The sequence below is a fragment of the Eucalyptus grandis genome, chromosome 4 (genome assembly GCF_016545825.1).
Source record: "Eucalyptus grandis isolate ANBG69807.140 chromosome 4, ASM1654582v1, whole genome shotgun sequence".
Classification (NCBI taxonomy): Eukaryota; Viridiplantae; Streptophyta; class Magnoliopsida; order Myrtales; family Myrtaceae; genus Eucalyptus; species Eucalyptus grandis.
The window spans coordinates 18,329,839-18,344,963 of NC_052615.1; the positions used below are offsets into that span (position 1 = coordinate 18,329,839).

At 40.6% G+C, this 15,125-nt stretch overlaps 2 protein-coding genes across 2 annotated transcripts; one reads left to right on the plus strand and one right to left on the minus strand.

The window, feature by feature from the left end:
- Positions 1 to 46: 46 nt before the first annotated feature.
- Positions 47 to 3,178, plus strand: LOC104441491 (scarecrow-like protein 13). The gene is given in 5 exon segments (XM_010054643.3): positions 47 to 202; positions 1,035 to 1,741; positions 1,743 to 1,802; positions 1,804 to 2,545; positions 2,548 to 3,178. Coding segments are annotated over 4 exon segments (1,644 nt in total). The 5' UTR covers positions 47 to 202; positions 1,035 to 1,261; the 3' UTR covers positions 2,910 to 3,178.
- Positions 3,179 to 3,204: 26 nt separating this feature from the next.
- On the minus strand, positions 3,205 to 5,671 carry LOC104441492 (pentatricopeptide repeat-containing protein At1g74630). Its single transcript, XM_010054644.3, has one exon. It carries the CDS (start codon positions 5,628 to 5,630, stop codon positions 3,705 to 3,707), a length of 1,926 nt encoding a protein of 641 aa, XP_010052946.3. The 5' UTR covers positions 5,631 to 5,671; the 3' UTR covers positions 3,205 to 3,704.
- Between the last annotated feature and the right edge of the window lie 9,454 nt (positions 5,672 to 15,125).

Genomic DNA, 15,125 nt, shown 5'->3' on the forward strand with positions numbered 1-15,125 from the left:
TTTGTTGACCCGGAGAGGGCAATCTTTTTTATATGGGGTAGAGCCTATAAGTTGAGTGTAGAGCTCCACACATGCATACTTTTAGAGGAGAGAGACAGAGAGATAGAGAGAGAGAGAGAGGGGGGAAGTTGGTGGTTTCTTGTTCTTGAAGAGTTGGGAAGCTGAGCTGAGCTGAGGTGAAGCTGAGAGTTCTGTGACCCAGGTGAGCAATTTGATGTTTTCTTGAGTTCTTGATTGATGATGAATTTGAAAGACGGGTGGTGGTTTTTCCGCGAAGATGTGTGAGGGCTTTCTGTTTTGAAGTTTACTCTTTTTGTGTGATTTGCCCGGACAAAGTTTGCATCTTTTCATGGTTGACGGGTTCTTGATTGAGCCGAGATGTTGTTTTCGTGATTTCGTGAGATGGGTATGTCGTGGAATTCCGGGGAGGTGTTTTCTCAGCTGATGTGGCTCATCCAGATTGCAAATCTTGCATGAATTCGGCTTCCTTTTGACCTTCTTTATGGTTAATTTTGGTCGGGAATCAAAATTAAGCTCTCTGTTTATCGAATTCGCATGTTGATTTCTGGTGGGATCTGGTTTACGCGCCAAACTTTCTAGCTTTTTGATCCAAAGTGCAGGGCTATCTGTTGAGTGGAACCTGTTGTTGATCAGAACTTCGTATGCATAAAAAATTTTCCGCCATCTCTCATTAGGTTCTGCAGCCGCTATGAGATGCCTTTTTCTCTCTCTTTTTTCCCATTCTTTCTTTTTGACTGTTTGGTTCAACAATCGCAGAGGTTAAGGAATGAACATGGTGGCTAAAGTAGTAGCTTTTTTCTAATCCTTCATGTGATTTGTGTAATTGGGATTAATGCATTGTGCTGATACTTCTTTTGATTTTTTGTCCCTTTTTGTTTATGACTTTAATAAACTACACCAGTTACTAGAGGAGAATGGTGCCTTTAGTTTGGATACTGATTTTGTTCATCTTTGTGGATGAGGTGTTTCGAGCGATCAATGATTGTAATTGACATTGTACCTTTTCTCCCCAGTGGTTTCAGATATTACTACTTTTACGCAATTGGTCTGAGGAAGCACTTGGCTGCTGTTGCTGCTGAGTATCGTATTAAGGAATTCTATGGCGCGGTGAAAGCAGATCATTTGTTTTGAGATTGCCATGTTTGTTCTTATGGCCTGAGTGATGTTCTGGATTACATAAAACATTCTGCTCGAAAGCTTCCAGTATTATCTGCAAGTCAATCACCTGGAATCCTCCTAAATGCAAACATCTCACAACCGCCAGAATTCAGCCGGCATCCATGGGTTGTACCATCAACCCGTGCAAGACATCGACCCTTATTGTTCATCCAATTTTCAGATCATGGAAAACAATGTTAGTCCAGACATTGGCAGCCAAGGGACTAATTTCTCCATTCAGGGTTACGATGGGCAGTACTTCACCCTCGACTCTGCTCCAGCCGTTTCCAGTTTTGGTTCGTACGATTCCCCTTCGGCTGTGAGCGTTGCATCTAATAGGAGTCCCTTTTCAACTCAAGGTTCACACTCTTATGTGTCTGATGCACAACATTCTTCTGACTATCTTTATGGGTCGCCCATCAGCGGTTCTTCAGTGGCTAATGGTGGCCCTCAGATGTGGGACAAGCTGAGGGAGATTGAAAATTCATTGCTTGGACCTGAATCTGATATCAGTGATAGCTGCAATTGTTGCCTAAATAGTGGGAGCCACCAATTCACGTCAACTGGGCAGTGGGATGTAAAGTCAGATGATAGAGATGATCCCTAAATTGGATTTGAAGGACAGTGCTGATTGTCTGTGCACAAGCAGTTGCCGAAGCTGACATGCCTAGGACAGCTGCTTTGATGGAGGTGTTAGAGAGGATGGTGTCTGTCTCAGGAGATCCAATCCAACGGTTGGGTGCTTACTTATTAGAAGGGCTTAGAGCGAGGTTGGAATCATCTGGGAGCATAATCTACAGAAAGCTCAAGTGCAAAGAGCCCACTGGCTCGGAATTGATGTCTTACATGTCCATCCTCTATCAAATTTGTCCATACTGGAAGTTTGCCTACGAGTCGGCAAATGTTGTAATTGGGGAAGCTATAAAGTACGAGTCAAGAATCCACATAATTGACTTCCAGATCGCTCAAGGAAGCCAGTGGATCCCTATTATCCAGGGCCTTGCAGGACGAACGGGTGGGCCCCCTCTCATTCGCATCACTGGTGTTGATGACTCCCAGTCAGCTCACGCTCGTGGAGGGGGGCTTGACATTGTCGGGAAGAGGCTAGAGAAGGTTGCCGAGTTGTGTGGAGTGCCATTTGAGTTCCACGCTGCCGCCATGTGTGGAAGTCAGGTTGAACGAGAGGACCTCAGAGTGCGACCTGGCGAAGCTATAGCCGTGAATTTTCCCTTTGTTTTGCATCACATGCCAGATGAAAGCGTCAGTACCGATAATCACCGCGATCGGCTGCTGAGATTGGTTAAGAGTCTATCCCCAAAGGTGGTCACCCTCGTGGAGCAAGAGTCTAAAACCAACACGTGCCCATTCTATCAAGGTTCATAGAGACTTTGGACTATTATACCGCAATGTTTGAGTCAATTGATGTAGCATGCCGACGGGATGACAAGCAAAGGATCAGTGCGGAGCAGCATTGTGTCGCCAGGGACATAGTCAACATGATAGCTTGTGAGGCGACGGAAAGGGTTGAAAGGCATGAACTTTTGGGGAAATGGAGGTCAAGGTTTACGATGGCCGGGTTTCAGCAGTTCCCATTGAGTTCTGCAGTTACTGATGCTGTCAGAAATCTATTAAGGGAATATAACGAGAATTATAGAATCGAAGAGAAGGATGGAGCTCTTTATCTCTGGTGGAGGAATCGAGCTATGGCAACTTCTTCTGCGTGGTGGTGAAACTTGTGGGTTTTGACGAGTCTGTAAAGTTTTGTACTAGTTGTAGTTCATGTTTAGCTTGATGATTAGCTTTAATTCTACTTCCATAGGATCAAGGGAGCAATGTCTAGAACTTCCACTACACTGTCATAAAATTCCCAACTTGAATTTGAAAAAAAAAAAAAAATCTTTGTAAATGTCTGCCTTGGAACGAAGCAGATAGAATTTTCTTACGCTGCTATTTGAACCCCCGTTTTGCCCTTGATGGTCTAATTAGGCTGATTGTTGCAGAACTGTGATGAAATATGGTGCTGGTACTATCTTTGCAATTAATGAGATGTTAGTGTAGGGTAATGGAATTTACTGGCGGCAGGGAAGGTGAATTCTTTTTATCAAAGTTTCAGTTCTTGCTCAGTGAAGTCTACAGCACTGAGAGAAAAACTGTCGTACTTGCGAAATTAACATGAGTTGGCTATCTTTCTGGGAAAATCTCGCGTCATCTGCGTTTCTCCATCCGCATCAATCCAGAACTAGCTTTAGTGAACTCAGTTTCCGGCTGATCGTTCAGCAACAAGACGAGACGACGTAATCAAGCACGTAGAAGTTCATTTTTAATATTTGAAGGGGCTTTTGGCTCCTGTACAAATGCATGGAACTCAGGACACTAGAGGCAGAAGGTACTGCTCATGGCCAACATGGCAACCTAAGTCCCAGTTTTTCCCGTTATATTAATCTTTATATGATAACCAGGAAAGCAAGTAAAACCATTATCAAGGTATCTGAATGTCAAAAAAGTCTCCTTCTGCTCCTCCTTCCTCACCAATACTCCTTACAAGTGCACGAACCTCCAAGAAAATGATGGAAGCGGTTACGATCCCTAACTATGATCTCCCTGTCGTAAATCTTGGAGATAAGTTTTATGACCAAATGACAATCATCGCATATCCGCAAGTTCTTAACAATTCTAAGGGGAGTTCTGGGATTTGTACTGAGAAGTCCAAAAGCAATGGCCAGCTTCTCACTATGATGAGCCAATGCAATCTCTTTCTGTCTTTCCTCAAGATCATGTGAAACTAAAGACGTCAGTGGTTTGTACTCAGCAGCCTTCAACTTTTCGAGTATCTCACTCAACATTTGGTAAATCTCCTCTGTCCGTGGGTGTGACCTATCACCGGCAATGAATTCATGGACTGCATTGTCAACTTCAATGGAACTACTGCCAGGAACCTTTTCAATATTTACATTTCTCATCATTTTTCTCATGTGAATAACCTTGTCCCACTTCTTTTCCTGGGTATAAATGTTTGACAAGAGAACATAATTGCCATCGGCATTTGGTTCCAATTCAAGAAGATTGACTGTGGCTTCTTCTGCTAGGTCACTCTCCTTGTAGACTCTGCAACCTCCAAGAAGGGCCCTCCAAACAACAGCATCTGGGGCGAATGGCATCTTTCTAATGAGCTCCCTAGCCTCTTGAAGTCGCCCTGCACGAGCCAAAATGTCAACCATGCAACCATAATGTTCCATTTTAGGAGCAATGCCATAAACATCACTCATCAATGTGAAGTATGTCCGCCCCTCATCAACAAGGCCCATGTGGCTGCATGCACTTAAAACCCCAACAAAGGCCATATCATCAGGTTCAATTCCTTCAGCTATCATTTCAGAGAAGAATTGAAGAGCGGCTTGACCCGATCCATGGTTAGCAAGCCCCAGAATGGCAGAACTCCATGTTAGGACGTCCCTTCTGTCCATTTGGTTAAATACACGCAAGGAGTTGTCTATGTCGCCGCACTTTGCATACATGTCCACAAGTGAAGTGCCAAGCTTCATATCTACTTCAATCCTGGTTCTCTTTATGTACTCATGGATCATCTTGCCCATTCCTAGTGCACCTATGTCTCCGCAGGCAGCCAATACACTGACCATTGTGATGTTGTCCGGCACCACGTTTGCTAATTGCATCTCATGAAACAGCTTCAATGCCTCATTAGACTGCCGAGTCCTAGCATAAGCTCCAATCATGGAGCTCCAAGAAACTACATCTCTTTCCCTAGCATCGTCAAACAGCTTTCTTGCCTCCATAACATCCCCGAGCGTGGCGTACCCATGAATCATGGTATTCCACGAAACCAAGTCTCTCTCGAGCATTTTATCAAACAAGTCGCGGGCCAACTGAATTTCACCAATCCTAACATACTCAGCCAACAGCACATTGAATGAAACCAAATCCGGTTCCTCCAAATCATCTAGAATCCTCTTCGAAATCTCTACAGAACCCAGCTTCGCATACATCTCGATCAAAGCAGTTTGAACAAACAAATCCGATTCGAACCCAATTTTAATCCCTTGAGCATGCACTGTTCGACCATTGTCCCCATCCATCAACCTACCACATGCTTGAACCACCAAAGAAAGACTAAAGCTATCACAAAACACTCCGTCTCGACGGCGCATTCGAAGAAACAGAGACAATGTCTCGCGGGGTCTCTGGGAAACCAATTCAGCTCGCATCAGGGTGTTGAAAATGAACGCGTCCGGGGACGAGACCGAGTCGAAAATAGAGCGAGCGTAAGGCAACGGATCGCCGCGCGAAGAGGGTTGCGCGAGCAGGGTCCGCAAGAGCTTGGCGACGACGTGGTTGTTGGCGTCGAGGCGGGTTTTCAGGACGAGGGCGTGCGCCTGCCGGAGGTGACCGAGGTTCCTGGAATTGTGGAGGAGAGACATCACCTTGTGCTCCATGGTGTAATGCCGGTTTGGAAGACAGTTTTCTTGAGACAGTGTCAGCGGGTCGGATGGTGTTTGAAGTTGCAGAGCCCGAGGATGTAACGATCAACGGCTTTTTAACGGTCCGTGTTTCAAGGTGCGCTCTTTTCCCGCGCTTTGCAGGACGTTGAACGTTACAAGGCTCGTTGACTTGGTATGTGATTTTAGTTTGGTGAATTATATGATGAATCGATTTTGTAAATTGTCTTTATTACGGATATGATAGGAGTACATACAGCTCCAGCTATTCCCAACAGGAAGGAAAAAGAGACAAGATTGTTCAGTCGAAATTCGTTGGTGGCATGTGGAATAAGAAAGAAATGGAAAGTATTTCACATAATGATTATATCACTCAGTAACGGAGCGTGGAAAAGTTGGCTGATCAATGTTAAGGAATTAAATTTCAAAGGCGAAAGGTGATTGAGATGTATATTATATAGGTTATATATGATTGGTTGGTCACACCGTATCAATTATGAATTGTGCATAAAACACTTTTTCAGGTAAAGGATGGGGATGGTTCTCATATGGAAGTTGTGGTATGAGCACATGTCATTGCATGGTTGGGATGGTGTTGTTTGTTGACAAGGAGAGAGATGAGTGGGGCTTCTGTGTCATATCGGAAGAAAGATATAAGCAATTTTGTGATTTATCTAATGACGGATATTTGGATCATAATTGATTATCACTCTTGATATTTTTCGCAATCATTATGTAAAATGTTATAGTACACAAAAACTTAAAGTTTTACTATTAGCGGGTGAAATTTACTCTTTTCTAACTTGATGATTATTAAGGGATTGAGAATTTGTTTCCTAAGGATCTTAAGAAACACCCCAATGTTGCATGGGAATTTCTATGCTATAAACAATTAATGGCATCACTAAGTCAAGGTATCCACCATTGGATGAGAGATGACACGAAAGTGTGTGATGTAACAAGCATCGTTTTAATTGTTGATAAAAGTGACCGAATGTTTGAGGTCATGGAGCTTCATATCCAATTTAAATTTCTATGCTTTCATTTTTGCAAATGCCAAATGCATGCTATGTTGTCATCATTAAAGCTGGAGGACTTCATATCCAATTTGAATATGGATTAAGATTCAATTTTCCAAACATAATTGTGGGCACTCTCATGAAGTATCCAATAATTCTTCACGAGAAAGGAGCGAGATAGAGAAATGGGATGTTGACACAAGGAGGGAGGGCAGCGAGTGTGTGTGTGTGTGTGTGTGAGAGAGAGAGAGAGAGAGAGAGAGAGAGAGAGAGAGATGGAATTGAAGTTTGGCAAAAGCGATGAAAAAAAATTGGAAGTTGCTTATTGGATAGAGAAATGGGATGTTGTGTGTGTGTGTGTGAGAGAGAGAGAGAGAGAGAGAGAGAGAGAGATGGAGATGGAATTGAAGTTTGGCAAAAGTGATGAAAAAAAATTGGAAGTTGCTTATTGAATAGAGAAATGGGATGTTGACACAAGAAGAGAGGGTAGCAAATGAATATGAGAGAGAGAGAAAGATGGTATTGAGTATGGCAAAAGTGATGAAAAATAATTGGAAGTCGCTTATTGGGTAGATAGTTGACACTTTGGAAGATTTTCAAGTCAAAAGACATTGGAAGAATTCCGGCTCAAGAACTAGAAGTCACACATTCAAATCTCGAAGAAAATTATTAGAATTTGATTAGAATTACTCTTAAACTTAATTGGAGGTTTTCAAATCTCAGTGAAAACTATTAGAACTTGATTAAAATTACTCTTAAACTTAATCCCTAGAGTTGGCACAATTAATTGAAGCATTGGGGGATTTTCAATTCAGAAGTTGAAGGTGTTTGCATCTCATTTACTATGTGTAAACTGTTATGGGACCAAATAATCACATGGATGAAGGACCTAACTTAACCAATTTATGAGATTTTTAAGCATTTTATGAATCTCTAAGTAATTGGGTTTTCATGCATGTGCCCTAAATTATCAAAACAGAAAAATTACACTTAAACTAAACTATGAACTCTTATCTAAAGACGGCAACATTGGTAGGAGAGTCAATTGGTTTTTTCAAATGTAATTTTTCAATTCTATTCTATGTTGTTAAAGTCGGAACTGAAACTGAAAGAATCTTTGCTCTGATGCTTACCTCGTGACATTTTAATTTGCCTAAATATTTGCCACATGGTGTGACAACTGACAAGTGGGGTAGTTTTGCCTTGTGATGCGCATTGATCAATGACGGTTTCTATTTATTTGAATTAAATTTTTGAAAAAAATTGTGAAGTTATATGAAGATCTTATTTCTTATTGAATTCAAACTTAACAGATAAGATAAATTGGAGAAAGCATTTTTAATTACACTCTATCATTTCACGATTTCTATATTCTATTCATATTTAGTTTAATGCTAGAACATAAAATTTCTATGCTATCAAAGTCTAAGATTTATAAAAAAAAAAAAAAAATATAACTAGAAAGTATTCAAATAATGCTCTTCATTAACATGGCTTATTTTCAATGAAATTTCTTAAATGCATTATAAACAGCGAAATTTTTTTACGTCAAATATAAAGTTCCTGCATAAATATGTGAATGCTCAACCATTCTCTCATTGTCAAGCATTATTATAGACATGGCCGAAGGTAACTGCCAGTTTGAGCCCGGAATGACAATTGAGCCTAACCGACGATCATTAACAGTAATCATATAATATGAGTTTTTATTACGAAATAATAAATAATTCCAAATAAATATATGGAAACCCAAGACCCTTCGGTCAAGGGCCATTCGGATCTAATTTTATAAATACCCCACATCCTCACATAATTGTTTTTTTTTTTGGTCGAAAAATGTGGATTTTCATTGCTAAACCAAAGATGCTGAATTACAAAAAAGTTCAAGATCCGAACATAATATTAACTAAAGGTGTAACATTCCGGGCTCCACTGTGTGATATTGTCCGCTTTGAACACTAAATCGGCTTTAAAACACGTCATGCAGGGGCAGAGGCGCGGCCCACTGGCTTGCCCTCTCCTAAGCCATAATATTGTCCACTTTGGAGGCATGCACGCAGCAACCTCCTTCCTCACGGGTTTGTTTTCAATGCAGCGGAAGTATACGTGAAATGCGTTACACAGGTTTAGAGGGGCCCAAGCCATTATAAACTGGCCCAGGACTCCCTCCCTAGGCGATGTGAGACAGGGACCCCTTTCTTGCGCACGTCCGAGGACCGAGGCGTGGACGCACCGCCATCCCTCCTCCCCGCATACCGCCGCCCCACTGTGTGATATTGTCCACTTTGGATCCCTCCTCCCTGCGCACCGCCGCCTCACTATGTGATATTGTTCGCTTTGGACACCTCCCCGCGCACCGCCGCCCCACTGTGTGATATTGTCCGCTTTGGATCCCTCCTCCCCGCGCACTGCCTCCCTACTATGTGATATTGTACACTTTGGACACTGAATCCTCACGGCTTTAAAACGTGTCATGCAAAGGCAGAGGTGCGGTCCACTGGCCCTCCCTCTCCCAAGCCATAGTATTGTTCGCTTTGGAGGCATGCACGCGGCAACCTCCTCTCTCACGGGTTTGTTTTCAGCGCAGCGGAAGCATACGTGAAACGCGTCACATAGGTTTAGAGGGGCCCGAGCCACATCACTCCCTCCCTAGGTGATGCACACCGCCGCTCCACGCGTTTCATGGCTTTAAAAAGCGTTATGCAGGGCCGCTTTGGAGACATGCACGCAGCAATCTCCTCCCTCATGAGTTTGTTTTTAGTGCAGTGAAAGCATACGTGAAACGCGTCACACAGGTTTAGAGGGGCCTAAGCCATTATAAACTGATCCAGGACTCCCTCCCTAGGCGATGTGGGACAGGGACCCCTTCCTTGCGCATGTCCGGGGACCGAGGCGCGGATGCACCGCCATTCCTCCTCCCCGCACATCGCTACTTGGACCGTCACAAAAGGGGATGTGGGGGATGTGTAACCCAATCCATCGGGAGAGAGTCGGCACAATGGGCTTTAGCAACCCAGTCGGCTGCTTGATTAAATTCTCTTGACTCAAAACGGATGAAAACTCCTTTTAATTGGCTTAGAAGGTTAGTGCAATCTTTAATGATGGACCTGGGGGCCATGGCGTTTCATCCCAGCCCATAATGCATCTAACTGTCAATAAGCTATATGTTGATAAGAGGACTTGCAGATTAGAGGAAAGTACAACTACAATTTGATTAGGATTACTCTTAAACTTAATTTGGAAAATTTTAATTATAGTCTAATTTTCAATCTTTCAAAATTTGTTGAATTTCAATTTATGTTTTGCCATTCAATTTATAGAATATTGAAAAAAGATAAAAGATACAAATTAAAAACAGGCTAGAAATAGACTTAATTAAGGTTTGAGAAAAATAAATTAAGATTTGGGCTCATAAATAAATAAATGATTTATGGAAAATAAATGATTTGGATTTTTTTTTTTAATTAATTACTCATAACGATTTAAAATAATTAGTCAATGGCAAATTTTTCATCATTGACAATAATTTATGTGTAAACATTTTTGGGAACGATAAAAATATTTTTCGTTGATTCATTTTTGTAAGTGATATAATCGATCATTTTAGGAAAATATTTCTCAAATTATTCATTTTTGTGAAACAAACACGCCATGGAAAACTATGTTGTTTGGGCGTTGATTTATACTTCAAACAATGTTGACAATCACTTAGAAGAGAAAAAAAATAAAAAACACACAAACGTTTTCCATTGACCAAATAGGATAGAGTTAATAGAGGAATTTAATTGCATCAATTTGATAAATTTAGGATTTGATTGTACTATGTTAGAGACTCGTATTAATCGTTGGGGGCTCATAATTCACCATGGCACTAATCCATGTGATCAAGTCCCTACATCAATTAAAATTGCCTTAGAATAAATAAATCTGATTAAAAAAGCATATCTTGTCATATAAAGCACACTTCACAACACACACATGCTAGCAACTTACAGTTTGAGATAGCATTACAAAGTCCCATAATCATATTTGAACTACTTAATCCGAGAGCCTTAATCTTGTTTAACTATGATTTGTTCTAACCTTTCTTATCATCCGTTTTTACCTGGTAGGATTAGGGCTCGGATTAACTATAATATCCTAGGTTATCCCTTTTAGAACGGGAGCCATTATCACTGTAGCAAGCGGATATGGACATAATACAAATCAAATGCACGCCTTGTCTCCAACACCTCACATCTCTCAACTCTCTCTCTCTCTCTCTCTCAAGCAAGAACCTCGAATTTTTCAAAAGCTTTCTTGATTATAATAAGTTTTGAGAGAGGAGAGAGAGGCGCTTGTGCTGCACAAAAGAAGCATCCATTAAGCATTTGCAGCTTTCGCTTGGTGCATGCCATTCCAATCCAAGGACTCCAAGACAAAAGCAAATTGGTGCGAGAGAAGAAGAGAAAGAATGTTGGTACCTTTTCTTTTGTCATTGCATTATTGTTCAATCAATGGCACTCTCCTCAACAAAAAGCAACACCTCCCTAAGATTATTCTCCCTCTCTCCCTCCTAATAAGCCTTGTCCTTTTCAACCCCTTCACGCTCCCCCCACCACTTCTCTCCTACTTCCTCTTTTCTCCAACAAGAGAGAGAAAAATCTAAAACTTTTTTTTTTTTTTTTTTTTTTTTTTTTTTTTTTTTTGTGGGGGGCTTGGGTTTAAGGTTTAAGGGTATTTCCAAATATAATCGTTTTGATAAAAAAAAAACAAAAAAACCAACAATATTCATTGGTGATTGAGTTTTGAAAGCACCTATTTTTTTTTTTCTGGGGAGATCAATAATTAATATTTATTTTGGAAATCATATTAGACCTACCAATTAACTAAAGTATATGTCGAGTTTCTAATATGTTCTCCATTTGACCGATATTTTTTTGTCCTTAACTCAATGAAACTAGATCTAGCAATCTGATTCGATTTTTGATACGATATCGAGAACACCGCGTTTGAACGACTTTTGAAAGTTGATCATATCAAACCAAACCCCACCAAGGAAAAAGGAAGGAAAAGGGAGGCTCCATCTCCAAAGCTTTATACGAGAAAGTGCTATTCATGGGGGACAAGAGGACAGAGCATCACCCAACCATTTGTTCTTCCAAACACACCCTTCCATGTGCTAGTCCCTTTCAATTCCTTTGGACTCTTCTCTTCGCCCTCTTCCTCTTTAGCCTCCCACTTTTGCCTCTCCATCGACATTCAGTTCCACACTAACACAAGCCCCACTCATTAGATTGACCACTTGACCTTTTCTATTTGGCCCTTCCAACCTTGCAGCCGATTCTCATTCCCCTCCTTTTTAAAAAGAATCACTAAAAGAATTCTCTTGGAGAACTAAATAGTCATGTAATAATTCAAAAAAACATAAATTTATTTCCATTGCCCACATGCTATATATATATTGGACGCATTAGAACTACACACCTTACGTGAATTCATTCAATCCAAGAACCCTCAAGAACCCTCAAGAACCCACCTCATATAGGCAAACCATACATCAACCCCAGCTTTCAAGCAAAAGATGGGTATTGGAGAGAGCAATGACCCCATTGCTATCCAATCCTCCATTGCTCTTTTGCAAGAGAGATTCCGGCAATTGCAGAAGGTGAAGGAGATGAGAGAGGAAAGACAGACCTTGAAGTTGCTCACAGAACCTAATAGCAAGGTTTTGAGCCCCACAGCATCCCCACCACCATCACATTGTGAGCCATTAGGGTTTTTCTTCCACCACCCCGAAGTGATGGTGAATAATATATATCCAGCTTGTTCATCCCCTCCTCAGCTCTCTCTTTCCCTCTGGCCGAGCTCACGGAGCAATTACTCGCATCTTCGGTTTGGTGAGACGCCGGCGTTGGTCACGAGTCTATGGCCTGTGGAGACCACCTCCTTGCGTGTTTCGTCTACAAAGTATAAGGAATATGATCACTTTGACGACGTCGACACGTCTCTTCATCTGTAAAGTTAGGAGCACGTTATATACTTTCTTTTAGGCTGATGCTTCATCGTATGAGCTTATTATATTTACTTACTCAGTACGAATGGAGTTGAGAGTTTTGCCTGGTTCAGAGCGTGATGCATTACATGGAAGAATTCCAAACTTTAAGTAGGAAAATATGTTCTTTTTGTAGCAATACTATGAACCCTTCGTTTGTGTTAGATCGTCACATGAACATGAATCTTCTTTGTGTTGAGTCATTTCAAGATTTTAGATATTGCATGAAAGGGTCATACTCATTTGGAGGAAGCTCGTGATATTACTATATATTGTACGCGAAGAAGACAAAAAGGGGCGTCTCAACATTTGTGCTATTTGGAAAATCATGTAAAAGTGAGTGGTTTTCCATTCACATACTCGAAACTTCTAACCAATATTTTTCCTCATAACAATGATCAACAAACTTGTATAATCAACTTCAAGTTATGAACTAGATCCTATTCTCTTTAAATTCTCAGTAACAAGTTGTAAACTTCGATATAAATATTCAATGCAATTCATCCGAAAATGTAATAGAGCGGGATAAAAGGGCTGCCAGCCAAAAGTTAAGTGGGCAAGTTTGGAATCTTAGCACATTGAGTTTTTCAAATGAAAAGATCATATCCGTGAAGCATGCATTGTTTCATAGTAGGACAATTTCCTTACAGACGAGACATGAATCCTCTGAATTTATTAGAAGGCAGGGGTATCCATTGAGTCGCTTGTTTTTAGGAGATTATCATGAAATGTCGCCTATAAATCTGTGGCGTGTTTGAAATACACTACCTTGACAAGTGATGTGACATGTCCCCTTTGGATTGACGCTCCCGATGTCCAAAGATGCGCTAGCAAAACAAACCCCAAAAGATATCGTTTCAAATCAGTTCCCTTCCCAATGATTCAATCGACAAAATCCCTCGGTACGTTAAGGTACCTGTCTGGGGTGCTAAGTGCCATATTAGATGACTTGTACTTGCAGTCCTTTCAAGATCATTTGTCAAGTCCAAGATTTAATTATTTTGATTTGTGTTTTTTAACTCCAATAAGGAAATGGAACTTGACAGCTATCGGCTGTGAAAGGTAGAAAGCTCAAAGTAGAAAACGCCCTTCTGTTTTTGGCTCGTTTTCATTTTATGGTCAACAAGAGGTGCCGACTAAAACATCTTATTAGAGCAAATTTTTATGCTAAATGAAAATGTGACAATCCTATATTAACTACTAGAAGATATTATTCGCTTTGGTATGGAACCGAATTTCACGTTTTTATTATTTGACATACAGATAAGCATTTTTCTAAAAAGTCATTTATCACAATAGTGTTCTCGTCTAAGCATGCTTGATATTGGAGTTAAAATGAGAAATGTTGTCATTACATCAAAATGCACCTTGTATAAGTTCAAGTTTCGTATATATAGTTCCAAGAACACTTTCAATCTATTCAGCACATAATTTAGTTAGTTCATATCTCCTTTGCCATCTTAGAAGCTTGTCGAGAGCCATTCTTTATTCTAGTGCTCGAGCATCAGCTCTCCATATCGTCTAACATTATCATTATTGAAAATGTCACAAGCAAAGTAGTTTTAAACATACACCAAACTAAACAAAGTCAACAATTTTTTACACAAGAGGCTAATGACTTGATGAACCCTTCTTGCATACAAGAATTTTGGGCTAGACTTTGTGGCCTATATGTGGATCAAAGCTTAGGCCTACTAAATCGGACCCAGTTATCTTGTCTAGTCCAAATCATCTAAAGATGGGCCATCTAAAGTCATTGAATCGTCTATAAACTCAAGATGCAAGCTCATACCTCCTAAATACGACGTTTTTAATTAACTCACTCTTTAATTGACGAGAGTGATGGTTGATATCAGACAATGAACTCGACTAATTAACTTAATTTCTCAAATCAAGGTCGAGTTCTGATTCCATAAGTTATTCTTTACGTTCGATCTCAATTTGATTGAACTCAATGACTAAAGTCTAATTGAATTTCTACAGCTTCCCATTAACATAACATCATTTTGTTCTTTCTAAACATATGTTGGATAACAGTCGACTTTGGATGGGGCCACAACTCAAACTTTCCTTGCTTGACCACCTCGTGACTCTACACGCCACAAATAAGAAAGTTCCTAGGGGGTGAATTTCTCGGGACATCCGATATTGAAGTCATTCTGAGCTTTAGAGAAATAAAATTGACAGAGCAATGACTAATGTATATTTAATACCTCTTATCTCGTATGGTTGATTATGGGCTATTTGTACTTACTCCGATAGCCCAGTTCCTCAATTTTCACGATTGTGACGTCATCTTTCTATTCATACCTGTCTCGATTTGCAAGATGCTCAAAGATGTCGTTGTTAGAATCCAGAATATTAGGTCCGGACTCCTCCCTTTCCCCCTCTAGGATTCTCAATCACACTCTTTAGGAACCGAGTTTACAATTTCATGGC